General features: G+C 38.0%; 1 protein-coding gene across 3 annotated transcripts in view; it reads left to right on the top strand.

Moving 5' to 3' along the window:
- CUL2 (cullin 2) overlaps positions 1-15,479 on the top strand; it is an 81,411-nt gene that overhangs the window by 2,358 nt on the left and 63,574 nt on the right. For all 3 annotated transcript variants that reach the window (XM_024742281.1, XM_024742280.1, XM_024742279.1), the window contains exon 2: positions 14,369-14,509. In XM_024742281.1, the coding sequence (XP_024598049.1) occupies positions 14,391-14,509 (119 nt within the window). In that variant the 5' untranslated portion in view covers positions 14,369-14,390. The remainder of the gene's footprint in view (positions 1-14,368; positions 14,510-15,479) is intronic.

The following is a 15,479-nucleotide window of genomic DNA, read 5'->3' as shown; positions in this document are numbered from 1 at the left end:
GTTCATAAGTTGGGGGAACATCTCTGTAGTGTGCATGCACAAAGTATGTGAAAAATACCTTCTCTATGTCTTTGAATGTTCACTTGCATCTGAAATACTCTTACTTCACTCTCCACCCTTTGGTGATTTTTTTCAGTGTTTTATATGGAAAGGTAGTTTATTCATGTTTTTTATCTTCACCATTTTGTCACTAAATTAAATGCTGTGGACCTTCTTTAAAGTCAGTTTTGCCTTGTCTAACAGTTCAATATTTATTAAGCACCTGATTCGTATGCCAAGCATTACTGGAAGCATTAGGGATACAACCATAAACAAGACACATGAAATTTCTGCTTTCCTGGAGCTTCAATTCTGGGAGGTAAGGGAAAGTCAGAAAGTAATTAAGAAATAAAAGCAATTTCAGAGAATCATAAGTGCTATAAAGGAAGTAAAATAGGGAGTTGTGGTAGTGACTGGGACAGACCGCTTCAGATGCTGTGGTCAGGAAAGACCTGACTGAGGTGACTTTTGACCTGATACCTGAAAAGTGGGAAGGATTTAGCCTTTGGAAGTCTGAGGGAAGAGTGTTCCTGTCTGAGGGAACAGTAAATGGAAATCCCTAGAGGTGGTTTCAAGCTTGGGTTCGGCAAATTGAAAGAAACTCAGTGAAGGTGAGCTGGGACTCTCGCGAGAGAGAAGAGGTTAGGTGGTAGCCAGGGGTCAGGTCATGTGAGGTCTGTTATCCAAAGGAGTTTGCTTGGCTTTTATTCTTAAAGTACGTTGAAAAGCTATTTCCTTTTTGTGAAGCTGGGAGTGATATGGTCTGGTTTACAATCTGACTGTGAAGGAGTTTGGATAAGAGGAGAATAGCAGGGATACCAGTGAGAAGGCTGTGGCAGATTTGAGTAGTGACTGGAGTCAAGTAAAAAAGATTTTGAAATATATTTTACAGTTAAAAGTAGTGATTTGGCATGGTTGGATGGGAATGCAGTTGGTTGGGACAGGGGTGACTCCTGGGTTTGGGGCTTCACCTGGGGCATGGTGATGCCGCGTGTTGGGATGGGGAGGAAGTGTGGGAAGCAGGTTGTTGTATGGGGATAGCGTTGGAGGGGACGTGTTACATAGGACCTGTTAGATGTTCACGTGGAGTTGAGAAGCAGGCAGTTGGATATACACGTCTGGACTTCAGTGGAGAGGTTAGGGAGTCCTTCGTCCATTCAGCAAATAGTTTTCAAGTACTAGCTGTGGACTAGGCGGTGGGGGTGTATAGTAGTGAAAAAATAGACAAAAATCTCTGCCTTCGTCAGATTTAAATTCTAGTAAGAGAAAGAGATGGGGAGTCATCCGCCTTTATCTGTTGGTTTATTATAATTATGTTTGGATAAAAACTACATTCACCTGATTCAGAATTTGAAATGTTTGATGGGGTATAGAATGAAAATCTCCTCTATTTCTTGTCCCTGCAGTTTTTGTCAAGGCCAAATATGTTAGTGGTTTCTTACTCATCTTTCCAAAGATACATTTTGTGCACATGTAGGCAAATGTGTGTAGATTCTTCTCCCCACTTGGCAAAAGTGGAAGCATACTTTCCTTGCTTTGACATCTTGTATTTTTAAGAGTATTAAATAGTATTTAAAAGTTATGAAGCAGTATGAGACCACCTAAAGAAAGAATGTAGAAAGAAGAGGAGACAGTCCTGGGGCACTGCAACATTTTCTGATTTGGTCCCTGCCCTCTTTGAGTTTGGGAACTGCAAATGTGGAGTTGTTTAAAGAGCTGTTATTTTTGTGAGGCTTTTTACAGAAGTTTGCACTGTTTGTGTGTGTGTGTGTGTGTGTGGGTGTGTGTGTGTGGGTGTGTTTCACCTTATCTGCCTGTTTTCTTTACATGCTAAAATAATGTTTGATTATGATTGAAAGCAGCGTTTTCACGTATGTACTGTCAGTTAAATTCAGATAAATTAATGACAAGATCAAGCCCTTGAATGTTAATATTTTGAAGAAGTTTGGCTGATGTTAAATCTTAGAAAAACAAGCAGAAATTTGGAATGTTATCATGAGACATAACAAGTTATTGATACTTGAGATGTATGACTGAATTCTCTCTCAGTAACCAGTTAATAATCAAACTATTTGTTCAGAGTGATCTGGCTCTTTGCCTGGGTTTGAATCTTAACAGTGATGTTTCTATTGCATTGCAGATGTTAGCATAATCTTTGTGTTATTATCTTAAAGAATACAGACCTTCCCCGATTTACGATGGTTTGACTTACAATTTTTCAACTTTATGATGGTACAAAAGTGATATGCCTTCAGTAGAAACCATACTTTGAATTTTGATCTTTTCTTGGGCTAGCAATATGGAGTATGATAATCTCGTGATGCTGGGCAGTGAGCCTCAGATCCCATTCAGCCTAGCAATTATGAGGGTGAACAACCAATATACGTAGAATCATTCTGTGCCCATAAAACCATTCTGTTTTTCACTTTCGGTACAGTAGCCAAAAAATTACATGAGATATTCAATACTTTATTATAAAGTAGGCTTTGTGTTAGATGATTTTGCCCAACCGTGGACTCATGTAAGTGTCCTGAGCACGTTTAAGGTAGGCTAGGCTAAGCCATGATGTTCATAGGTTAGGTATATTAAATGCATTTCAACCTAACAATATTTTTAACTTCTGATGGGTTTAGTGGGATGTCACCTGATCTTAAGTTGAAGAAGATCTGTATATAGATTCAAACTATGTTACTACTGTGTATTTGGAAAGGCCTGTTGGAGATACTAGAGCAGTGAAGTTCCTTTGATTCTTAAAAATTTTGAGGAGGCAGTGAGTAGTGTTAAGATCATGATATTAGCATCTGCAACAACTTTTGGGTGCAGTTAAACCCTGTTGTTTGGCCTGGAGGAGGGGAGATGGAATATTCTGTAAGTTGCTTTAAGCTTTGTTATTTTGAAGAATTAAAAAATCCAGACTTACTGTGTTCTCTACTGAATTTATAATACTTTTTATATTGGTTGGCATTTTGATTTTCAGTTAGCTGTCTTTAGCCAGATAACTTCCTATGTAAATTGATCTACCTCTTTTTTTTCTGAGATTGTTCTTGATTTATGAACTGTTTTGTTTATGAACTGTTTTGTTCAGTTTGATTCTTGTGGTTATTTTTGTTATTGTTACCTCCTTTGTTTTCTTTTTTGTCTGAGATAAGTAAGCAGCTAGTTTCTAGGTTGGAGAAATATAATCTTTGGTAGAAAATATTTAATATTTCTTTCTGAAGCATTAGACACTAATTACTATGAAACGTGTGGTGAACGTGTTAAGCCTACTTGAACTCTGTAACTGTATAGATGTTAATGTCCTATTTGAAGATTTTAGTTATCCAAGGGATTTTCATTTATATTCTTTAACATTGTAAATGATGTTACTGTTGTTATTTAATCATTGGATTATAGCCTGATTGTGTGTCGGAATTTTTCATCATTCAGGCTAATAGTTTATCATTTTTGTTTCTCTTATCATCTGTATGCTTCTTGAAGGCAGCATCTCTAGTACTTGGTAGAGAGAGGTCTGAATATCGTAAATACTTAATAAATATCTATTAACTCAGTGACTTAAGTCCTGTTCCAATGTAGGTTGCTTTTCAAATAGTGAAATGTTGGATTTACCCTGTATAGATATTCCTTGAATTTTTCCACTTTGTTTTACTTCAGTTGAAAAAAAGTACAAGATACTTAAAATTTTATTTATTTAGTTTTGGCTGCACTGTGCAGCATGTGGAATTTTCGAATCTGTGCCCCCTGCAGTGAAAGTGTGGAGTCTTAACCCCTGGACCACCAGGGAAGTCCCCCCAAGTTTTTTAAATGTTGGAGTAATTTTAGACTTACAGAGAAGTTGCACAAATAGTACAAAGAGCCCAAGTATACTTTTCCCCCAGCTTTTTGTAATGTTAACAGCTTACATAACCAGAGCACAATGATCAAAATGAGGATAACTAACATTGTTACAATACTGTTAAACTACAGACCTTATTTGAATCTCACCAGTTTTTCCTGTAATGTCCTTTACCTCTCTCAAGATTCAATCCAGGATCAGACGCAGCATTTAGCATGTGTCTCCCTAGTCTCTTCTGATCTGTGATAGTCTTTTCTCATCTTCCATCACCTTCATGCTTGTGATGAGTGTGGTCAGTTATTTTGTAGAATGTCTCTCAACTTTGGTTTGTCTGATGTTTTCTCATAGTTAGATTGAAGTTGTACATTTTTGGCAGGAATACTAGAGAAGTGATGCTGAGTCCTACTCAGTGCGTCACATCACAGGATACAGGGTGTCAGTATATCCTATTAGAGGTGATGTTGACTGTCATTAAGGTCTTAATGATAAATTTCTCTGCTTGTAAAGTTACTGTTTTTCTCTTTGTAATTACTGGATATCTTGGGGGAGATTGAAACTGTGCAGAAATCCTGTTCTCAAATTTTTGCCCATTCATTGCAGCATCCTTTGGTACCGTTCTTGCTTGTAATAATTATTATAGTAGTGTTCACCTGATGGCAATTTTATATTTTTCTCATTTCCTTCTACACTTATTGATTGGAATTCTTCTATAAGGGAGAACTGTCCCTTCTCCATATTTGTTTATTCCGTAATTCGTTTGTATCAGTGTTGGGTCATAGATATTTGTTTTACTCTATGGTTTATAATCTAATTCTATCATTATTTATTTTATCGCTCAAATTGTTCCACTGTGGCTTTCAGGTTAGCTCTTTGTCTTTTGGACATCCCCCATCCTCTTTAGGAAAGCACTTCTATTTTCTGGCATCATAAGATGTCCAGGCTTATATTTTCCCTGCTGCAGCCCTGGAACCAATCACTTCTCCACGCTCTGGTTCCTTCTATTGGAGAATGGTATCTAGAAACCAAGATCTGGATGCTATGTGTGTTCATTGCCACTGGGGTGTCATTGCTCCTAGGCCCGCTCAGTGAGCAGAGCAAGAACTATATATGTATACTAATCCGTGCATACACAATATATCTATGTTTATTTCTATATCTTTTTATCTTTGTGTGTTAAAAACCATGAGTTCACACTGATAACTCTGATTCCAATCAAGCACTATAGCATTTACACTAGCTGTCCCCTTTTATTTATGACTACTATTTTCTGACAGAAATAGAGCATACTTTTCTAATAGTCATAATAATGTATGTAGTATAAAGTCACCAAAATAATGAATCCAAGGTTTTTAGATATATGTGACTTAATTTAGCTCTCAGAATAGGATAACAAATATTGCAAGTCATTGGGTTGTGCAAAGAGAGGATAATTAGAGTAACCCTTTTTAATATTTGGATAGAAAGTCAGGCCTAGAAAAAAAATGCACTCTTAATGTTCGGATTATTTGTGAAAAGGCTTATTGGTCATAGCCTTGTCTAGCCTGCATGCCAAACTGGGCTTGCCTACCCATGAGAGATTCAGACAAATTCAGGTTCTCTAACTCTAACTCTATACGTAACCCTGATACGTATATAAGAATTTTTTTTTTGGCCTCCCTGGTGGCGCAGTGGTTGAGAGTCCGCCTGCTGATGCAGGGGACACGGGTTCGTGCCCCGGTCTGGGAAGATCCCACATGCCGCGGAGCGGCTGGGCCCGTGAGCCATGGCCGCTGAGCCTGCGCATCCGGATCCTGTGCTCCGCAACGGGAGAGGCCACAACAGTGAGAGGCCCGTGTACCGCAAAAAAAAAAAAAGAATTTTTTTTGTTTAAGGCTGGTTGGTATCTTAGATTCCTTGCCTAGATTGTTAAAAATGGAAAAAAGTGAGAGAGCAAGTGAAGAAGACATTAAACTTCATGCTGATAGGAGCGATGTGAAAACTTGGAAAGAAATACTGTCTGTGTAGATGTGTGGGAGAGTCTCAAGTTCATTGAGGAGAGAAAGGTCTTTAATTCTGGTCAAATTAGCTTTATTTTGGAAGCAAATGTCTTCTGTAACTTTTTTGTTGTATTATAAGTACATTCCCTACTTACCACTGTCCCCCTTCCCTTTTTTTGAGACTGAGGTTTTCATCTTGCACTATACATTTTGCCAACTGGGATGACAGACTGCTGTATTTCTCTTTACTGTTTTCTACACCAGTTTCCTCCTTTTTTTTTTTTTAAGCATACTACTAGAAATTCTTAAGTAGGAAAGTCATGTGATGGAGATGACATTTGTGGTGTGGAGCTTGTGTGTCAAACCTCATTGCAACAGTAAGCTTTGTACCCTGAGCCTCCAACTAACAAAGGTACCTCTTGGCTATAGCTAATGGATCGCACATTCAGTACAGTAAGATGAAAGTATTTAGATGCGTTCTTGGAGCTTATTTTCATATGAAATCATGGTAGCATTTTTGCTCAGTGTACACTAGAGACAGCCCTTGAAATGGAAAATATTGCAAAGTTAATAATGCTCTTTGATTGGGTCTTAAGTATTTTCCTTATTTTGTGTATTTAGAATATAACCTGCTCAATAAGCCCCCTGAATGTCATTTTGAAAACTAACTATGGTATGTTGACTTACCTGAAATTTTTTTAGTCCCCAGTATTATATCTTTTTGGTAATTTTTGGAATGCCAAATTTTTGTTGCTGGTACTGATCAATACTGAAATAAAAAATTATCATTTGCTAGTTTTTTGGTTTTGTTTTGTTTTTTTAACTAAAAAGAGACTCACAACTTTAAGCATTTAGCCATTTACATTATTGATAATTATACTTTTGGAAGGCAACTGAAATGTTTATCAGTAGTTAAGCTGTAGTCATACTGATCAGTATGTTAAACATGGTTATACATTTTACTAAAATAGTTTATACTTCAAATAAAATATCTAATTATGCACCAACGTCAGTTCTAGACTTAAAATGGAATGTTTTGAGATTCTGTTACTGCTTTACCTGCTGAAATGTAATTATCCGAGTCACTTCTTTGTATGAAAAATGTCTAAGTGAAGAACTACACAGTATCACTCCAAATTAAAATCCATCTGATCTTTGCAAAGTTATATCTTTTGTATTTCTGCTATTACTAGTAACTTTGTTTTTTAAACATTTTTGGAGTGGGAATTTTGTTAGGCTGTGTTAACACATCATACTTTGGGGCAGTACCATGTTATTTTGGAGCTGTTTCAGCCTCAGTACCTAAAACTCACTGGAAAGTTAAGATTTTCAGGAGAAAGGAAAGGTTAGTGACAGGTCACCTTTCAGTGTTCTGAGGAGTGAGGTATGTGTATGAGGAGAAAAACTTTAAAAGCAGAAGAGATTTTAGAACATTGCTATCAGAAATCTGGATAGCTTATTAATTTGATTTTCCTGATTGCTTCTTTATTTTCGTCTTTACTTTGGATTACCTAGCTATTCTCTTAGAACTGGTAACTGATTTAAAAGTCTTTGTTGTCAGAATATTAGTAAAGTATTTATTGACTTTCATGGGAAGTCAGTGATAAGAAAGCACAGAGAAGTTTTATTTTTTTCTTAAATGATAATTGATAGATAATAAGGATTGTAAGTTAAAAGTCTTTGAAGAATTGTAAGCAGAGGGTATGATATTATCAGACTTGCATTTTTGGAAAGCTTACATTGGCCACAGTATTTGGAGTGTAACAAGGGGGCAAAAGAGGATACAGGTGGCTCATTTAGGAGGCAGTAGTTGGGTGAGAGGTGGTGGTTTGGATTAGGGTGATGTCAGTGGGAATGGGAAGTAGTGGTTGGATTCAAGAAATGGTTAGAAGATAGGGTTGACAGGACTTATTCATTGATTTGAAGAAGAGAGTAAGAGAAATCAAGAATGATTAATAAAATTTCTACCTTGAGCTAGATGTATGAAAATATTTATTAAGATGTGAAATACTGGAAATGGATGGACATGTTGAGTTTGAGGGGTCAGGTTTATTGAGGTATAACTTACACATAGTAAAATTCACCCTAAAAAGATACACAGTTATTTGAATTTTGACAAATTTATATGGTCACATCACCACCACCACAATCAAGATACAGAATATTTTATCACCCCAGAAGTTTCCTATTTGCTCCTTTGTAGTCCATCCTGAGTCTCTGGCAACCAGTGATCTGATGTATGTCCTTATATTTTTGCCTTTTTCAGCAACCATACAATACGTAGCCTAATGAGTCTGTCTGCTTTCACTTGGCATAATGCTTTTGAGAATCATCCATTGTTGTCCACATATCAGTGATTTGTTCCATTTTAATGTTGAATAGTACACCATTGTGTGAAAGCACCACATTTTGTTTTCCATTCACTAGTTGATGGCACATTTGGGTTTCTGGGTTTTGGTAGTCATGAAAAAAGGTGCTCTAAAATTTTGTGTTTAGGTTTTTCTGTAAATGTATGTCTTCATTTCTCATCTATAGATAGCCAGGAATGGGATTGCTGGGTCACATGGGAAGTGTATGCTTAATTTTAATAGAAACTGCCTAAGTGGTTATTTCATTTTAAATTCCCACCTGCAGCAAATGAGAGTTTCAGTTGCTCCATGTCCTCATCTGCATTTGATACTGTCAGAATTTTTGAGCCATTCTAATAAGTGTATAGTGGTATCTTGTTGAAGTTTTTGTTTGTTTGTTTGTTTGTTTTTTGCGGTACGCGGACCTCTCACTGTTGTGGCCTCTCCGGTTGCGGAGCACAGGCTCCGGACGCGCAGGCTCAGCGGCCATGGCTCACGGGCCCAGCCGCTCCGCGGCATGTGGGATCCTCCCGGACCAGGGCACGAACCCACGTCCCCTGCATTGGCAGGCGGACTCTCAACCACTGCGCCACCAGGGAAGCCCTGATACCACTCTTGATAGAGAATTCTAGGTGGTTAGTCATTTTCCCTGAGAATTTTGAAGGCATTGCTTTATATTACCTTCCAGCTTCCAGTGTTGCTCTTGTAAATCTAAAGACTTTAATTTATGTAGTCGTTTTTTCTTTTCTGAAAACTTACGGAATCTTTTCTTTACCCCCAGTGTTTTAATGTGTCAAAAAGAGGTGCCTTGTTATTTATTTTTAAAATCAAATATTCTGGGTATTCAGTATGCCCTTTTAAGTTGGAAAACTAATGTTCATTAGTTCTGGGATATATTTCCTTTGATAATTACCTCATTCTAATTTTCCAGAATGCATATTAATTGAATGTTAGACCTTTTGGATTAATACTACTTTTTTTTTAAGCTTTCTGATTTCTTTTATGTGCTTCCCCCCCATATTTATGGAACTGTTAATGATGATGATGGTGAAGATTTATTTTTTACCCTTTTACTTTGGAAAATTGCAAACATATACAGAAAATGCATATTATAATAATCCCTCATGTGCTTATCACTCATTCTCAACAATTATCAATTCATAAACAAGCTGTTTAATTTTGAAGCAGATCTCAGACAGCATTTATTACATCCATAAATATTTTGGCATGTGTCTCTGACAGATAAGGACTCTCAGTTTTAAAGCTCTCATAATTATTGTTATAAAAATTATTTTTTAAAGTCATCAAATATCCCATCAGTTTATAAATTTCCAGGGTTATCATAAATATAATTTTTAAAAGGAGCTTAAATCTAGATCCAAATAAGATCAGTCACACTGTGGTAGATGAATGTGCCTTTTTAGTCTATTTTAGTTCAGTTTCCATTCCACATATATCTCTCTCCCACTCTCATTTTCTTTTCTCTCTTTTCCTCTTATGTCTGTGCATAGTTTATTGAAGAAATCTGATTATCCAGTAGTTTCCTGCAGTCTGGATTTTGCTGACTTGCAGGTTGATGGTTAGTAATGCTTATATGTATAATACGTATAGCATAGGAGGAATTCAGAAGGTATTTAGTAAACAGTAGTTAATGATAATAGTATAATTTTCTTCTCTTATCAACTAGTATAGCAGTTGTAACTTAAATTGTGTTATTAGTATCTTTAGAAGAAAACCTTGTTAATGTCAATGTAAAAAGAGCTTACTGGGCTTCCTGGAGGGGCCCAAGAAAAAAAAAAAAAAAAAAAAAAAAAGAGCTTACTAATTCATAAAAAAAAAACTATTTAATTTAAAATTACTGATATTAAACTAGGCACTTCAATTTTGGAGGACTCATCACATATCATATCAAACTTAGTAGAATGAATCCAGATACAGCCAAACAATGAAATGCTATTAAGATTAAAGAAACCCTTGTGTATTAAAATGGAATACTTTCCCAAATATACTGTTAAGTGAATATATTGTTAAGTAAGCAGTGTAATACCATTTATGTAAAACAAGTAGAAAAAGACCCTCTCTATATTCAATTATGTAAAAAGGGGAAATAACAATATATATGTATAAAATACCCCCAGACACATATAATATATGCCTCTGGTGATGGGAGCTGGTGACTAGAGCATGGGAGTGAGAGGGAGACTGAGATTTCAGAATTTGCAACCATGTAAATATACCTTTTCTCCCCTCCCCTCCACGTTAAATTGCTTCAAAGTTTTTTTTTTGTTTGTTTGTTTTTTTGCGGTATGCGTGCCTTTCTGGTTGTGGAGCACAGGCTCCGGACGTGCAGGCTCAGCGGCCATGGCTCACGGGCCCAGCCGCTCTGCAGCATGTGGGATCTTCCCGGACCGGGGCATGAACCCGTGGCGGACTCTCAACCACTGCGCCACCAGGGAAGCCCGCTCCAAAGTTTTTGATATGATTATTTCACCTTAAATGTCTAACAGCTTTATTGAGTTATGCTTCACATACCATTTCAGTGTACTCTTGAACTGTACAATTCAGTGGTTTTTAGCGCATTCACAGGGTTGTACAAACATGATGACAATCAATACTAGAACATTTTCATCACCTAATTAGCAATCACTTCCCATTTTCCTCCAAGTCCTCTAGCCCTGTGCAACCACTAAAATACTTCCTGTGTCTATGGATTTGCCTATTCTGGATATTTCATGTACGTAAGTGGAATCCTAAAACGTGGTCTTTTGTGACCAACTTTATTCACATAGTGTGTTTTCAAGGTTCATCTGTATTGTAGCATCTATCAGTACTCCATTCTCTTGTATTACAGAATAATAATCTGTTGTATGGATGTACTGCATTTTGTTTATCCATTTATTGCTCGATAGACATTTGAGTTATTTCCACTTTTTTGGCCTTTATGAATAATGCTGCTCTGAACATTTGCGTCCAGGTTTTTGTGTGGACATGTTTTCTCTTGCATAGGAGTGGAATTGCTGGGTCATATGGTAACTATGTTTTTATAAATCACTTTTGTGATTATTTAACTTACTATTATTGACAGCCATACATACTTAGAAATGGTGCTCTAAGTGAGAAAATCTAATCTAGGAATCATTTTCAAATGTAATGAAAATTTCTTAAATGTTATTGTCATAAAATATTGTCATAATGTTATCTGGAAACATAAGTAAACATGAATTTTTATTTTTCAATTTTTTTTTAAAATTTGGAGCCTATGATTTATTTTTAGGGGCCATAGGCACAGTACCTGTGTGCCAAAGTGTTAAAAACCCTAACATTTCATGAATGGACCCAGAAGAAAGCTAGAGGAAACTGTAGTAATGTGAGATTTGAACTTTGCAGGTGCTCAGTAGGACATAGTCTCACTGACTGGGGATGGAAGTGGTCCTGACAGGACACCAGGTGAAAGACATGATGTGGCACAGGAATGAAAACAAGACTCATGTATTCTTGTGAGTTGTCTGACAGTTTGGGAAGTGGAGAAGAACAGTGTGGTGGTCGTGGTCTTGTTTCTTTCTTTGCCCTCTCTCTTTCACATCCTTACATAAATGCTCCATGAGTAAACAATCATTTAAACAATTGAAATAAGATGAAGGCTTCTCTCACCTTGGTGTCCACATTTTCCACCCATCTAAGAATGGATTATCACTGCACATAAACCCATTCTATCAGGAACCTGTTGGTCTCAGCAGAGAAGTCAATGCCAGTCTGATTCTGCTAAAACTTCAATAAAGCTAAAAGGTAATCTGTGCAACCATTAAAATAATTTATAAGCAGGGTGTGTAGTATGATTCTATTTTTATAAGGGGAGGAAAGGATTGTGAAGCAGACAGTGACAGCTTTTTGATAGACAGTTACAGAATAGTCCCTACCTTGAAGAAACACTCAGATAATCACAGTTGAGCATGGTTTAATCCTCTAATAGAGGTTAAACATAGAGTTCTCAAGTAATGCATAAGAGGGCACCTTACCTAGCTTAAGTGGGCCCAGAAAATTTCTTGAAAGCAGATATTCTGGGCCAAGGCTGAACTATCAGTAGGAGTTAGGGGAATGGGTGGAAAGGGGGAGGCAAGGAGAAGAGAAGAATTTTAGGTACAGAAAACAATGAGGATAAAAGGCAGGGTGTGTGAATCAGCCTGTTGTGTTCAGTGACCTCTAAGCAGAGAAGTTACCAGATTATGATGTCAAGGAAGAGAGTCCCATGAGAAGAGCAAGGTGGAGAGGTGCTTTAGTCCAAGGTCAAACCATGGAAGCTTGGTGGGTCATGTTGCCAATGAGCTTAAACCGGATGCTGTCTATAGTGGACAATCACAAACAGCTTTCAGTATCAGAGTGACATGGTCAGCTCTGTGGTTTACATAGGTTATTTTTGTTTCTGAGTGCCAGATCCAAGAGTCTAACCTTCTTGAAGGTCAAGAACTTTGTTTATTGACCACAGTATCGTCAGCCTAGTACAACACCTGGCATGTATCTAAGTACTCACTAAGGATGTTAGTAAGGCAGTATAGTTGTATATTGCAGTTGAGGGCAGGGGTTACAGCACGGGTCTGAATAGCTCCATGACCTTAAAGCAAGTTTCTTAATCACTCTGTGATCAGTTTTCTTATCTAGAAAATGGGGAGAACATCGGACCCTACCTAATCAGTTTGTTGGGAGGATTAAGTGAATTTATATAAAGCACTTAGATTTGTGTTTGGCTTATAGTAAGTACTGCGTAAATATTAACAGTTGTTAGTATTTCTTTGATAAAGATTAATACAAACTGGAACTGCTGAGGGCCTGATCTCAGAGCATTCATAGGGTTGTACAGGAATGGATGGATTTAAGAAGTATTGAGTAACACAGTTAGATAGGATGTGTGAATAAGGGTGAGACGGAGTTAAGGTTAACTTTCTGATTTAGAGCTGGAGCTTTAGGTTTCCCCCTTCCCCCAGTACACACACACACACACACACACACACACACACACACACACACACACACACACACATCAGCCTCCACAATGGCCCCTGATGATCTCACCTCCTGGTAGTCATACCCTTAGCAGTGCCCCCCCCCCCCCCAACACACACACACACACACACACACACACACACACACACACACACACAGACACACACACAGGAACTACTGCTAATCCATTCTCGGTAGTTAGAGGAAGTTTAAGGCTTGTAGGTGGAGTCCCTGGTATGTTGAAGAAAGAGGGTTGATTTAGTGTGGCACACCCTCTTTTGGGTTTTTGTTTGGCTTCTCTGATTCTTTTTCTTCCCTTCCTTGGACTCCTCTTGAGTTCTTTTCTTCACAGGACAGAAACGTAAGAAGGGCCCAGGGCCACCTCCAGTTTGTGGGCTGGGACCGTGCAGCTGGTCTCCTCCCCTTGTCTCTTCTTTCCTTTCTCTCTGTGCATTCCCCCCTTCTCCCCACTGTCTCCCTACCTCCTTTTTTACCACAGCGGGACACAGGAGGAAGAATGTTTCCTCCTTGTTTGGCCCTGGCTACAGACTAGCTTGGTGCTTCACAGTCCTAGTAACGAGGGAAAACTTTGAGGAAGATGTGAAGGCATGTGCCGGAAAGGTGCTCCCTGTGCAATTAACTTTAAGAGGTTTCTCTTTTTAATTCTGTTCTTCTGGTGTGATATTGAAAAGGATTTGGAATCTAGTTAAACTGATGCTCCAGGAAAATAAACCCTTTAATTGTCTTGTGTTTTCTCATATATGGTCTCAGTCTCCAGTTTAAGGAGTGCAAACCACAAGGATTTGGGGCCAAAACCTTTTTATTGAGTATCTCTTGTGCATTTCTCATGATGGAAGTTAACTTTTTGGCTCATTAGGTCCCAGCTTCTTTCTCTCAGCAAATTAAACTCAATCTTTGGACCACCCTGGGTTATAAATAATTTGTGCTAAAAGCTTTTTATTTCCTAGAGTTTGCAGTGAATGCACATATGCTGTGGAGTTCCTTGTCTGGACAGTCATGAAAAGATGGCAGCCAGTGTTTATTGTTCTCACCACGTGCCAGGTTCTGGTCTCACCCCTTCCGTGCAGCATGCTGTCTAGTTATGTGGTGCTTTAGAAACAAGTAACTGACCTTGTAGAATTCATGCTAACGTTACCGTTGTTTTTAATTAACAGATTTCAACACTAAACTTGCACAATGTCTTTGAAACCAAGAGTAGTGGATTTTGATGAAACCTGGAACAAACTCCTCACGACAATCAAAGCTGTGGTCATGTTGGAGTACGTGGAGAGAGCAACATGGAACGACCGCTTCTCGTATCCTTCCAGTGGCTTGGATGCCTGCACTGATCAACATGCTAGGTTCATAAGCTTGTTGAAAAGTGACAACAGGTTTAAGCTTTCCTAAGTGGAAGAACATGCCAGTGTGACTATTTTCATATATATTATTGTTCACATTTCCAAGTTCATTGCCTGTATGTGGCAGTCAACAATCTTTGATAACCTTTTGCTCAACAGATACTTTACTGAGCACTTAGTATATGTCAGGCACTACTTTAGGCTTTAGAAGTACATTTGTGAACGAAGCAAACTACTTTCCCTTCATTCTACTAAAGGAAATAGATATTAAATGGATGTAAAACACAAAACCTGATGCCAGTGCTTCTGATAACAGGTTACATCCCGTGGGGGGACGTAAAGCAAAGCGAGGGCATGAGCGTGGTTGGAGTGCGTGTGCGCGCCTCTCTAGATGGTGGCCAAGGAAGGCCTCCTTGAGGATGTTGAAGATGTCGAGGATGGCGATACTTGAGCAGAGGCTGGAACCGAGGGAGGGAGCAGGTCACACAGAAACCTGGGGGGGAGTGTTCCAAGCAGAGAGCAAACAGCAAATTCAGTGGCTCTGAGATGGAAACGTTTCTTATTTGGGTTTTCTACATTTGTGATTTAGGAGTTTTATATGAAAATATAAATTTGTGGTTTCCCTAGGACAGTCTGAAACCTGCTGTCCTACATGACAGCAATCTTTTTTTAAAAAATACATATATATATATATACACACACACACACACACACACTGTACATGATATGTATATTATTATAACATTATTAATAATATTATTTTATATATACATTATATATGTAAAAAACACAGTGCAACCTCCAGCACCCAGGCTATATACTCTGGCACCAAAGGAAAAAAACCACAGTATTACAATACTGTAGTTTCTTAGTATTGGGGAGGTTAAAGGGGTCTCTAGGAACCCTCAGCCACAGGTAGCTGGAGCAG

This window comes from Neophocaena asiaeorientalis, unplaced genomic scaffold, assembly GCF_003031525.2.
Source record: "Neophocaena asiaeorientalis asiaeorientalis breed wild unplaced genomic scaffold, Neophocaena_asiaeorientalis_V1.1 scaffold781, whole genome shotgun sequence".
Lineage (NCBI taxonomy): Eukaryota > Metazoa > Chordata > Mammalia > Artiodactyla > Phocoenidae > Neophocaena > Neophocaena asiaeorientalis.
This window is presented reverse-complemented; position numbering and strand designations above follow the sequence as displayed.